The sequence below is a fragment of the Prionailurus viverrinus genome, chromosome A1 (genome assembly GCF_022837055.1).
Source record: "Prionailurus viverrinus isolate Anna chromosome A1, UM_Priviv_1.0, whole genome shotgun sequence".
NCBI lineage: Eukaryota > Metazoa > Chordata > Mammalia > Carnivora > Felidae > Prionailurus > Prionailurus viverrinus.
The window spans coordinates 138,827,802-138,839,971 of record NC_062561.1 but is presented as its reverse complement, the minus strand read 5'-3'; the positions used below and the strand labels follow the sequence as shown (position 1 = coordinate 138,839,971).

Sequence of the window (12,170 nt, the reverse complement as noted above, 5' to 3'; positions counted from 1 at the left end):
GGACGGTGGGGGAGACGTGATCCCAGTACTGGACGGGTGTTGCTCTAGAGACCCAGACGGGTCCTGCTGAAGTGACCCAGTGTCTGTAGTACTTGGGCAGCAGAGACTGCGCAGCGGCGGGGGAAAAAACCTGGAAGTCCTCTCGGCTGCGGTGACGCGGAACGTTTTTTGGCCAAACCCCGAAAGAAGAAATCGGAAGTGACGTCGCGGTCAAAACAAGCCGGGGTTTGGGGGCCTGCAGTGAATCTGTGGCCGCAGATGGAAAGGCCCGACTCGCTGTCGGCTGTCGAAGGTAGTCGCGAGGCCCTGCGCGCCCATCCAGTAGGCTTCCGGCCCCTGTCCCCCGGACCCTCCCGCCGGGGGTGAACCAGAGTTTCCGCCTGAGCGACTTTTCGGGCCGAGCTGGCGGGTGGCTCCCGAGCGGACTTCCCTCCCTACAAGTGTCCCTTTCACGGGGCTTCTGCCCTGGGACACCTGTCGCCTGTGAGGCGTCATTTCCATAGCACCTTCCTTTCCTTGGTGGACAGTTTCAGGAGTAGGAAGAGCCAAGGGACACCTGTTACTAGGATCCACTGCGGAATGTGTATCTCATTAGGTTTTCTCCCTTCATCCCTGGGCTCTGACCCATCGAGGTGATCCTAGCTCTCCTTGGCCATCCGTCTTCTTCTCATCGCCTCTTACTCTCAATCCTATTTTCACCTCTCCTTCTCCAAGTCTTCAAAATCTTAGCTTAACCCGTCAATTTTGGCTCATCTCGTCTAGCGTATTGGCAGGCCCAGCGTTCTGTTTTCACTCCCTCCTCGCCCCAGTTCTCCCCTTCTCGAAGAGGGTAATTCCGCCTATATTATGACATGGAAGATGTTTAGAGCTAGAAAGAATATTAGAGATGCCTATTTCAACCGTCTTCGTTGTATAGATTAATACAACCCATTGTTGCACAGGTAGATAGTAGTGATGTTGAGACCGGAATGCCAGATCTAATTAGCAAGCCCCTGTTGGGCATCTCGCAGGGTCATTTTAGGATAGGAAATAATATGAAACAGTGTTAAACTTCATATCAGGAAACATTTCTGGAGCACCTGATGGGATCAAGCTCTGTTTTGTATGCAAAGATTAGTAAGAGTGGCCCCCAGCCTAGAGAAGTTTTCAGTTTCCTGGGAGTTTAAGTGGAAACATTCAAAGGAATGGTAAATGCCAAAATGGAAATAAATGCAGTGTGCTAAGAGAGCTCAGGGGATTGCATTTAGGCCAGCTCTGGGTAGGAGTCTGTGGGAGATGGGTCGTCCCTCAGGAAATTTTCATAAAAGCCTATATTAAGTTGTTAACATTTTAACTAAACAAAAATTGAGAAGTATATCTTCAGTAAATCATAACCAAAGCTTTGTAAAGCCTTTACCTGTCCAAGAATCAGGTCTTATAAATGCCAATAGACATGGATACAATGAGTTTTATCTTAAATTCAAACTGAGGACCACTTATAAACATAGCATGTTAAAAAATGAACTACAGGTAAGAGGTTAAAGTTTTCACATCAATTTTTTTTTTAATGTTTTAGCCGTTTTAGTTTATGGAATGAAGTCTTGGCACTTTAAAATTAGAAGGTGGTTTGGAGCTACTGGGTAGCTCAGTTGGGTAAGTGTCAGACTTCCGGTCAGGTCATGATCTCACAGTTTATGAGTTCAAGCCCCGCATCAGGCTTTCTGCTGTCAGCATGGAGCCCGTTTTGTGTCCTCTATCCCCCTTTCTCTGCCCCTTCCCCTGTCATTCTCTCTCTCTCTCTCTCTCTCTTTCTCAAATAAATAAGCACTTAAAAATCTAATAAATAAATTTAGAAGGTTGTTTAAATCTATCAGTCAATGAAAAGGTCACCCACTTGAAGTATGAAAATAACAAATGCCCAATTTTTGAGAGAAAGATGCTATGAGAATTTTTTACAAGGTTTTCTCCCAACAGAAACTAGCTTCTTTCCATCTTGATGAAGTGCCTCCCACCCCTCTCTGGGCTTCGCCTGTATCAGGAACTTCGGTTAGTTCTGAAGGCTGGGTAATCCAAGATCAAGGTGCTAGCATGGCTGTGTTCTGGTGTGAGCCCTCTTCGTGGTTCATAGCTTCCATCTTCTTGGTCTAACTTGGTGAAAAACCATGAAAGTTTATTTTCATTGTTAGCTTGATCTTCTGTCCACTTATCAATGTTCAGGAATAGGAGAGGGGAGAAAAGAGTAAAATTTGTTGGAACCTGGTGATGAAGGTAAAAATATGCCTGTATCTCATTTGGTCTTTACCAAGATCCTATGCAATTAGTGGCGATACCCCCATTTTACAGATGAGACTGAGACTTAGAGAGGTTGAATAATGTACCGGTTCACACAGCCAAGAAGTGGGGAAGCTTGGATTCATACCCAGGTGTCTGCCTCCAAACATTGTATGCTTACTGTTACGTATAGGGGCTTGTAAGAGCACTATGTGCATACTTGATTGAAAAATGATTATTTTGTGTATTATTACCTAAGTTGATATAATCTTTTTAATTTTTTTCTTTCAGATTTTTCAATATCTAAATTCCAAGAACACACTGGATACCACTCCTATAAAACAAAGAGGAAATCATGAAGGAATGTTTTAATCATTGAAACTACAGTTGAAGTCATGGCTACGTCAGCAAATCTGGATATTGGAGCCCAGCTGATAGTGGAAGAGTGTCCCAGCACTTACAGTCTAACTGGCACGCCAGACATTAAAATAGAACATCAGCTGGACTCAAATGCAGAGGAAGGATCAGCTCAGGGTGTTGCCATGGGAATGAAATTCATATTACCTAACCGATTTGATATGAACGTGTGTTCTCGATTTGTGAAGTCCTTAAATGAAGAGGATAGTAAAAATATTCAAGATCAGGTTAACTCTGACCTGGAAGTGGCATCTGTCCTATTTAAAGGTTGCAAGTTATGGTATAAATATGTGCATTTGTTCTGTTTTTGTTTTTTTGTGTTTTTTGTGTATGGTTTTGTTTTTTTTGTTTTTTGTTTTGGTTTTTGCTTTCTGATCACGAGATTTTGAGTTTGGGAAGAGAGTTTGGAAGTCATCTTTTAATATGATTTTCTAGAATCTCAGAGAAACCGAAATTAAATAATTTTCATGTTTTGTGATGTCTATAGTGTATGTTGATTTTTTAAAATTTTCTAGCTTGACCTTTATTTAGAAATTAAAGTTTCTTATTTGTACCTTTTTAAATGATAGAAGAAAAATTATTCGTGCCTTTTAAAAAATGAATTAGCTTAATAATTCCCTATTCCATGAATATTTGATTGGCCTCAGTTTCCCAGGCATTAATGCAGTGAGGTCTGCCATCATATTGTAGATTTATTTTTATAACAATCTACTGAATAAAAAAGCTAATTTCAAAATAAAATTGTTCAAAATTAATACACATTTTTCCTGGAACTTTCACTATGATGATATAGATTTTTTAATAGCAAAGAATAATTTAATATCACTTGAGAAACAGTTGAAGATGTACCTCGTGTATTTCTCTTTTAATGTAAACATTGACATAGAACTTTGAAATGTTTTATCATTAAAATATTGTGTTAATGTGTTTAAATTTATTTTACTTAGCTGAATGCAATATCCATACATCTCCTTCTCCGGGAATTCAAGTAAGGCATGTCTACACTCCCTCTACAACAAAGCACTTCTCACCCATAAAACAATCAACTACTTTAACCAACAAACACAGAGGAAATGAGGTCTCAACCACACCTCTCTTAGCAAATTGTAAGTATTTCCCACTGATTTGTTAAAATATTCTTATTACTGGTATAATGCTTTCAAGAGTTTGGCCTTGAAACATTATTTTCTTTAAATGCATATTCTATTTGGAAAGTGATGTCTTGATAGTTTTAGTAATTTAAAATTTCACAATATTACTGCAGAGTCACATATTTCATGTCTTATAGTTCTATGTTGAGAAAAAATACAGATTTTAATACAGATTTTGTATAGGCTTATACAAATACAGGTTTATATTCATACACATACAGATTTTTACCGGTTTTCATTCTTAAAACCTTTATAGTTTTTTTTTTAATGTTTAGTTTTGTGTGAGAGAGAGAGAGAGACAGAGTGTGAGCAGGGGAGGGGCAGAGAGAGAGGGAGACACAGAATCTGAAGCAGGCTCCAGGCTCTGAGCTATCAGCACAGAACCCTATGCGGGGCTGGAACTCACGGAACGACGAGATCAGACCTGAGCCGAAGTCAGACACCCAACCGACTGAGCCACCCAGGCACTATTAAAACCTTTATAGTTTAACTATAAAAAAACAATTTGTTATTCTGAACTATGTGCAAAGTAAGAGAGTATTTTAAACTAGATCAGTGATCAGCAAGTGATTTGTAGTAAAAGCTGAGTGATTTGTAATTTAGAATTTGACTATAATAATATGAATATGAAATTTCTCTTTTTAAAACCTTGAAGCCACAATTTTTAAAAATGGAATCATTCTAGAGGAAATAAAATGAAGCTTTTCTATACAAATCAGAAAAATGTAGTATGGGTATGTTAATGAAAACAAACCAGTTAGCAGTTTGACGTTAGGAACTGTATCTGAATATGTAATGTAAATGCATCTATATTCTAAAGCATGGTGAAATATTTGTTTTTACTTTGGAAACACTGTATCTCTCCTAATTTTGAATGGCATGCCTTAGCAGTTAAGCCAGGAGGAGTCCATGATTCTTACTTCACCTATTAACCAAAGTTTCTACTCTTTATATTTCCATGTGCTTCCTAATTGCTTTCCTTTCTATTAAGGCCGCTCAGTCATATTACTGAAGTCAAGGATCAAGTGATACTAATTTCTAAGATGAACTCTCACAGAACAGTACCTGTTTAGTTTTGTTGTAAAATAAAGATGTTGTCTTAAAATAAATAAATGAGGGGTGCCTGGGTGGGTCACTTAAGTTTCCGACTCTTGACTTCAGGTCATGATCTCACTCATGGGATCAAGCCCCACCTGGGGGTCTGCGCTGATATTGAGGAGCCTGGTTGGGATCTTCTCTATCTGTCTGTCTGTCTGTCTGTCTGTCTGTCTCTCTCTCTCTCTCTCCCTCTGCCCTTCTCTTTCTCTTAAAATAGATATATAAACTTTTAAATATAAATGAATGAATAAATGAATGAAATAAAGATATTGTCTTAAAATAGTCCAACCATATTATTTTTGAGCTAAAAAGAAACACCTAGAGATTATGCAGTTCCCCTCCCTCATGTTATAGACAAAAACATTTAATTATTTACTCAAGGTCACACAGCTGATTAGCCACAATGAAGTCTGCATTCAAGAATTTACTCTGAAAGTTAGTTTTCAACTTACTAATTCCCATGGGTTAGAAAAAAACCCATGGAGTCTTGAAACAATGGTCTTTGGGATTTCAGAGGATTCAGTCAATAAAAAGACAGAAGGTGTATCTTTGTGTGGTTTTAGACCCAACCTCCTCCTAAGTTTGGATTTGAGTTTGCATTTTAAAATTTGGTTTGAGTTAGCATTTTAAAAATTAAATACCTAAACTGTTTCTTTGATTGATAAGATCAGTGGCGATTTGCATTAATAGTTGATCATAACAATTTGCCTGTTCATTGCTAATAATACTTTGTAGCTGTCAGAATTGCCTTAAACACATACCGATCCTCAGATATACGTATATTTTAAGTTATATTTTTTTAAACAATAAAATGAGAGTTTTTATTTTAGAAAAGAAAATTGCTGCACACATATGAATACTGACGTGATGAAAGTGTACCCTGTAAGTCGAAAACTGTGAAGCTTTTTATGGTATTGTTTCAGCTCTATCTGTTCACCAGTTGGCTGCTCAGGGAGAGATGCTTTACCTAGCTACTCGGATTGAACAAGGTAATAGCCTGTTCTTTTAAACGTACTTAAATTTTGTAGGGTTTATTAGATTTTTGTTGTTTTATTTTAATACAGGAAAGTATAAAGACGACAAAAATAGTTGCATAATCTCACCAGGCAGATAACCCAATAGGTGGTAAAAAACAGACAAACAAAAAGTATATAAAGTATAAAAGTCACAGCTTCCCATACCATCCTAGCCTTGTTCCCAAAAGCAAATATTATAAATTTCTTATATTTTCAGAAAACTTTTCTAGAAAACATTTCTGTTTATTTTTGGAGTTCTGTATGAGAATATATATGTGCTTTTTTGTTGTTTACACAAGAGGGAAAGTATTGTACACACCGTATTACACTTTCCTTTTTTTCACTTAATATTTTGGACATCTTTCCATATAAGCACATAAAGATCTGTTTCATTCTTTTTAATAGTTTAACAGGTCTATGATTTTGCACTGTATTGCTGCATACATATGTACCATGTTTTGGTTTTTTTTTAATTTTTTTTTTAATTTTTTTTTTTTAACGTTTATTTATTTTTGAGACAGAGAGAGAGACACAGCATGAATGGGGGAGGGGCAGAGAGAGAGGGAGACACAGAATCGGAAGCAGGCTCCAGGCTCTGAGCCATCAGCCCAGAGCCCGATGCGGGGCTCGAACTCGCAGACCGCGAGATCGTGACCTGAGCTGAAGTCGGACGCTTAACCGACTGAGCCACCCAGGCGCCCCGGGTTTTTTTAATTTTTTTAAACGTTTATTTATTTTTGAGAGATAGAGGGAGACAGAGCATGAGCAGGGGAAGGGCAGAGAGAGAGGGAGACACAGAATCTGAAACAGGCTGCAGGCTCTGACCTGCCAGCAACAGAGCCTGACACAGGTCTCACGCCCACGGACCTCGAGATCATGACCTGAGCCAAAGTCGGACACTTAACCGGCTGAGCCACCCAGGTGCATGTTTTTATTTTTTAACTAATCCTCTTGGAGGTGATTCCAATTTCTTGCTCTTAAATAATAGTCTTGCTTACGTTCCTTTTAAGTACGTAAATTCTTACAAGTATATTTGCCGGGTCAAAAGAAAATGTGAATTTTTATTTATATATATATATATTGCCAGATATTTGTCCTGTCCCTACACCAGAGTTAGAGTTTCTGTTTCCCCATACCCTGACACAAGATATTATCAGACTTTAATCTTTGTTAATCTCATGGGTGAAAAAATAGTCTCTCATACTGGTTTTGTTTCAGTTTTTAAAATTATGGTCTATTTAAGCTTTTTTGTGTGTGAACTGCCTGATATGTGTTGATTTATGTGAACTCTTATCTAAATTAAAGAAATTCACTCTTTGTTGTTTATGTTGCATTTTTTTCTAGTTTGTCATTTTCCTTTGATTCTGATGTTTTCAAACAAAATCTTAACATTTTGTAGTGGTAAATTTATTTTTTTCCTTGCAACTTTTGAGTTTTATATCCTGCTTTGAAATGATTTTCTACTTCAAAATTACAAATAAATTCACTCACATCTTATTCTACAATTTCTGTGGTTTGGTTTTTTTCACATTTCAATCTTTGACGCATATGGAATGTTTTGGTATAAGGAGGTAAAGGTCAAGCTTTACTTCTATTTTCCTTTTTCATAAAGTTAGCCAGTTATCCCAACATTACTGATTGAATACAGGGTGCATGATAAAAGAGGTGGGTTTTTTTTCATCATGTCATTTTCTTATAAGACATACTTCAGTATTATATTTCTTTTTGTTCATAAATATTTGACGGTTTCATTCTCAGTCTACTAAATAAACTTAGGGGAAACCTGTGGACTTTATAACTAGTAAGGTGAATCTCGGAAACAAAATGGGGTTCAAGGTAGAATTGCATGGGACTGTGTTTCAGATTATTCTGTCTTCATCCCAATTATGTTAGTAAACCACCAAGAATGAAAAAAATATCAGTGTTAGCTATAGAGTAGAAGATAATTTTAATAAGGTTTTGGAGGTTTTTTATAATACATATTTATATAATTGTAAGGGCTATTATATAATCTCGCTTCTATTGTGTTTCTCCCAACTACTCATTGAGATAAGCAAAGTATTATTCCGTGTATTGGAGAAATTAAATGATATGCCCAGAATCATAGTCCTGTAAAGTGACAGAGGCAGGATTCAGACTATGGTCTCCTGATCCCGAGTCCAGTCTTTTGTGGACTGCCCTGTACCTAGCGTTACGTCATGTGCAGTAGAAACACGCTGTTTGAACTGAGCTGTGTATACCGAAGCACATTTTAATACATTCACACCGCACCCTGCAACAACACTTAATAGGACTTCAGCAAATAAGTCGGCAGAAAGTGAACTTCAGTGAGTAGTAGTATCAACTTTTTAGAATGCCAGTATTTTCTTAATGATATTAATAGTTGGTTGTTAAATTAGATGACAAAAATTGCTTTTCTTTTAAATAGAAAATGTTATCAATCACACGGATGAAGAAGGATTTACTCCTCTGATGTGGGCTGCAGCACACGGGCAAATAGCTGTGGTAGAGTTTCTACTTCAGAATGTAAGGAAAATGCCTCAGAAAATGTATATGTACAGTTACTTAAGTCTGTAGTAAAGATTTTGTATCTTCAGCCAACTAGATGCAATGGTAGAGGATCCAAAACAATTTTACATGCTTTTCATGTTCTTGTGGAACCTGGATCTAGCTGGGCAGACAAGACCAATCGTACGTGAACAGCAAGAAAGAATTTAATGCCCAACTCCCTTGAGGTACAGTGGGAACAAAAGTACCGTCAGCTCTCTAGGACCAGCTTCGTGGAGGAGATGTAAATTGACTCCAGAGCAGAAGGACAGTTAGGACCGAGATAAAGGGAGGAAGGAAGGCATCCATGAGTAGAAATTTGCGTTATTTACCCCAGAACGTTACCTGACCGAAGTATTGAACTGAATTCTTAGTGACAGAAACAACAGTATTCTTGTTTACATGAATTGAAAAGTCTTTTCTCTCCACTTACCACTCCAGGGTGCTGATCCCCAACTTTTAGGAAAAGGCCGAGAAAGTGCACTATCATTGGCCTGTAGTAAAGGCTACACAGATATTGTCAAAATGCTGCTTGATTGTGGAGTTGATGTGAATGAATATGATTGGGTGAGTTTATGCTACTGATTTTAAAATACCGTAATAAACTCTAGGATTTACTTAGTTTGGAGAGACGTAATACATTTCACTAAACATTTGGAAAAATCATTAACTTAAACACCTGGAAGAAAAAGTTAATGGTGTAAACTCACTTGTGACATCTGCTTTAAGTATTCTTCACAAAATATGAAAATTGCCTTAAACTGCTTTTACATGTCCATTTCTTAGTAAAACTCCTCAATGGCAACATTGAATTACTCAAATCTTGCTCACCTTGAAAACTAAATGACCTTTTCCTTTTGCAGAATGGAGGAACACCTTTGCTTTATGCTGTACATGGAAATCATGTTAAATGTGTAAAAATGCTCTTAGGTAAGCCATTTTTAAAAGTGAAAATATTTAGAAAATACCATGTGAGGGGTTTATTTTCACTTCTTACAAGGTGGCCTCCCTTGGTATTACTCGGGAGAATCATTAATTACTATTAAACACGTGAATCCTTCTGGAACACGTGCTACCAGAGAGTTGCCCGTGTGAGAAGCAGCTCCAGCACACCGCACACCTGTGCTTGGAGCAATTGTCTTTGTTGCTTTCCTTTGGAGGATCACGGGTGAATCCACAGTTGTTTCCTCCATCCGCGGCGTCTTTATGCAGAAGTTCTCGCTATAGTTGTTGCTGAGTTTCAGCTTTTCGAGAGGATGCCTGTTTGAAGTGTCTTCCCTCTGACCCACCGAAGTGAAATCTCTGCCCTTCGTACTTTGTCAGACCATCCTGAAGACACCCTCCACTTTGCTGAAAATCTGTCCTGCTGTTTGCACATGAGCCAGTAATAGACAAACATGTCTACATTTTCATTTTATTTATGCAGATTTTTCTGTTTTGATACAGAAAATGGAGCTGACCCCACAATTGAAACTGACTCTGGGTATAATTCTATGGATTTAGCTGTAGCCTTGGGCTATAGAGGTGGTAAGTATTTTAGAACTGTCAGATTGTATTTTTTTTTAATTTTTTTTTTAACATTTATTTATTTTTGAGACAGAGAGAGACAGAGTATGAACGGGAGAGGGTCAGAGAGAGGGAGACACAGAATCTGAAACAGGCTCCAGGCTCTGAGCTGTCAGCACAGAGCCCGACGCGGGGCTCGAACTCATGGACTGCGAGATCATGACCTGAGCCGAAGTTGGACGCCCAACCGACTGAGCCACCCAGGCGCCCCTGTCAGATTGTATTTTAGTTAGTAAAGCTGTATAAATAGTACAAACTGTGGTCTAAACCATTTTCATCACTTGTCCTAAAACATGACATGTTGTCCTAACTCCTGACATATACTTTTAACTGTGGGCAACATCAACAAATTCTTACCAAAAAAAAGAGTTTGTTACTGTTACTTTTCACCAACCCAAATAACTAGTTGCTAGAGTGCACACCTACTTATGTACAAGATTTGTTTAACATTTTGTAACAAATTATTTACAAAATGCTTTCTGGTTGCCCTTTCTCTGTTCTTTAGAACAAACTTTGTGCAAGAACAGAATCCAGTAACTTAGACAATTACTAAGTCCATGACAGACTAAGTTTTAAGTGTGTTAAGTATTGCATGCAATCGTATCACCCTCAGACTACGAGTATATATTACTAGGGTGTATCCTCAGAATGTGATGAATAACTATTTTAAGAAAAAGTTGATGGGGGTACCTGGGTGGCTCAGTCGGTTAAGCATCCAACTTCAGCTCAGGGCATGATCTCGCGGTCCGTGAGTTCGAGCCCCGCGTGGGGCTCTGTGCTGACAGCTCAGAGCCTGGCGCCTGCTTCAGATTCTGTGTCTCCCTCTCTCTCTCTGCCCCACCCCCCACTCGTGCTCTGTCTCTTTCTCAAAAGTAAACACTTAAAAAATGTAAAAGAAAGAAAAGAAAAAGTTGATGTTAAGTTGAATTTGATAGTTCTGTTTAAAATTGTGTAATCAGCATGCTGTGGTCTTGATAACCTATCTCTTCTAGTTCAACAGGTTATTGAGTCACATTTGCTGAAGCTGCTTCAGAATATCAAGGAGTAGACACAGTCATCAGGAAGTGTCGTTTGCCCTTTCTTTTACTTTTTGGCTCTTATAAATGATAGTTTTGTTTACTTACAAATTTTTACCTCAGTTGCAAAATTTACTGGTTTGGGTAAGTTTTAATAAATATTCCTCTCAGCAATTCACTGGTTTATAATAAAATTAATATTGATGCTTTTTTATAAATGTGTTTTACTGCATATTTAAAGTTATAAATTAATGTTTTGTGGCATGTAAATTTTTATGGTACAGATAGTTATCTGTCTTTGTATCAAGTGCTATAATTTAACATTTTCAAAAATTATTCTACCCTATTTGTCTTCACTCTTGTATTAACTCATTGACTTCACATAGGTTTGCTATAAATCTATAGAAAAAAAATTTGTTATTGTTGAATTCAAAAATGCACAGTGTGATTGTTTACAAAATGATGTTATAAATAAAGTACTTTTTCTGTTTGCATGCTAGTTGTTTTTTTTTTAATTTTATAAGATTATTGAGGAATTACTTTAAGATTTTGGTTTAACCCTTCTGTCCTGCTAGGATACTCCATTAGATCAAACAGTATAATTAAAATAAATCAAATGTAAGTCAATCAACAAAGATTTGATTGTCATTTTTAGAAGTATATTTAGAATATTTTTCTCTTGTAAATAAGTTTTTCAGTAGGAAAAGTCCTCCATGAAAGAAAAGTCAGTTCTTCAATAAAAGTCAATTAAATGCTCTTTAATTCCACTGAAGGAGTACTATAAATATATATATTGGTTTTAAAATAAAAGATAACCGAGATATAAAAAAGGACCGTAACATGATTGAAACCTTTTAGATGTACATTTAGAGAGAAAATACAATCATTTAATAAAAGGGATACAACCTAAAGAGAACTATATAAATATTCTTTGGTTAAGGGAAACTTCTTTTTTGTACAGATTTTCCTCTTAAGACAGTTAAGGCTTTTTGCTGGAGTGAGAGCTATGTAATGCTAGCTATGTGCACAGGAATAAAATTCACCTGCATAGCCTCGTCAGTGACTCCAAACAAGAAACTTGATTATTGGTGATTTTATATTTAATGGAA

At 37.3% G+C, this 12,170-nt stretch overlaps 1 protein-coding gene across 1 annotated transcript; it reads left to right on the top strand.

Annotated features, from left to right (window-relative positions):
• Positions 1–9: 9 nt before the first annotated feature.
• ANKRA2 (ankyrin repeat family A member 2) lies at positions 10–11,555 on the top strand. The gene is made up of 9 exons (XM_047872788.1): positions 10–292; positions 2,542–2,934; positions 3,615–3,773; positions 5,840–5,905; positions 8,361–8,458; positions 8,921–9,046; positions 9,343–9,409; positions 9,926–10,006; positions 11,038–11,555. The coding sequence occupies exons 2-9, from the start codon at positions 2,646–2,648 to the stop codon at positions 11,091–11,093; spliced, it is 942 nt and encodes a 313-aa protein (XP_047728744.1). The 5' UTR covers positions 10–292; positions 2,542–2,645; the 3' UTR covers positions 11,094–11,555.
• The last annotated feature ends 615 nt before the right edge of the window (positions 11,556–12,170 follow it).

What these genes read in the sequence shown, in the direction of transcription:
- ANKRA2 (XM_047872788.1), top strand. Translation starts at nt 2,646, where the DNA reads ATGGCTACGTCAGCAAATCTGGATATTGGAGCCCAGCTGATAGTGGAA. An exon ending in GGCATCTGTCCTATTTAAAG is followed by an intron (nt 2,935 to 3,614) that starts GTTGCAAGTTAT and finishes TATTTTACTTAG; the next exon opens with CTGAATGCAATATCCATACA. An exon ending in AGCCTTGGGCTATAGAGGTG is followed by an intron (nt 10,007 to 11,037) that starts GTAAGTATTTTA and finishes TATCTCTTCTAG; the next exon opens with TTCAACAGGTTATTGAGTCA.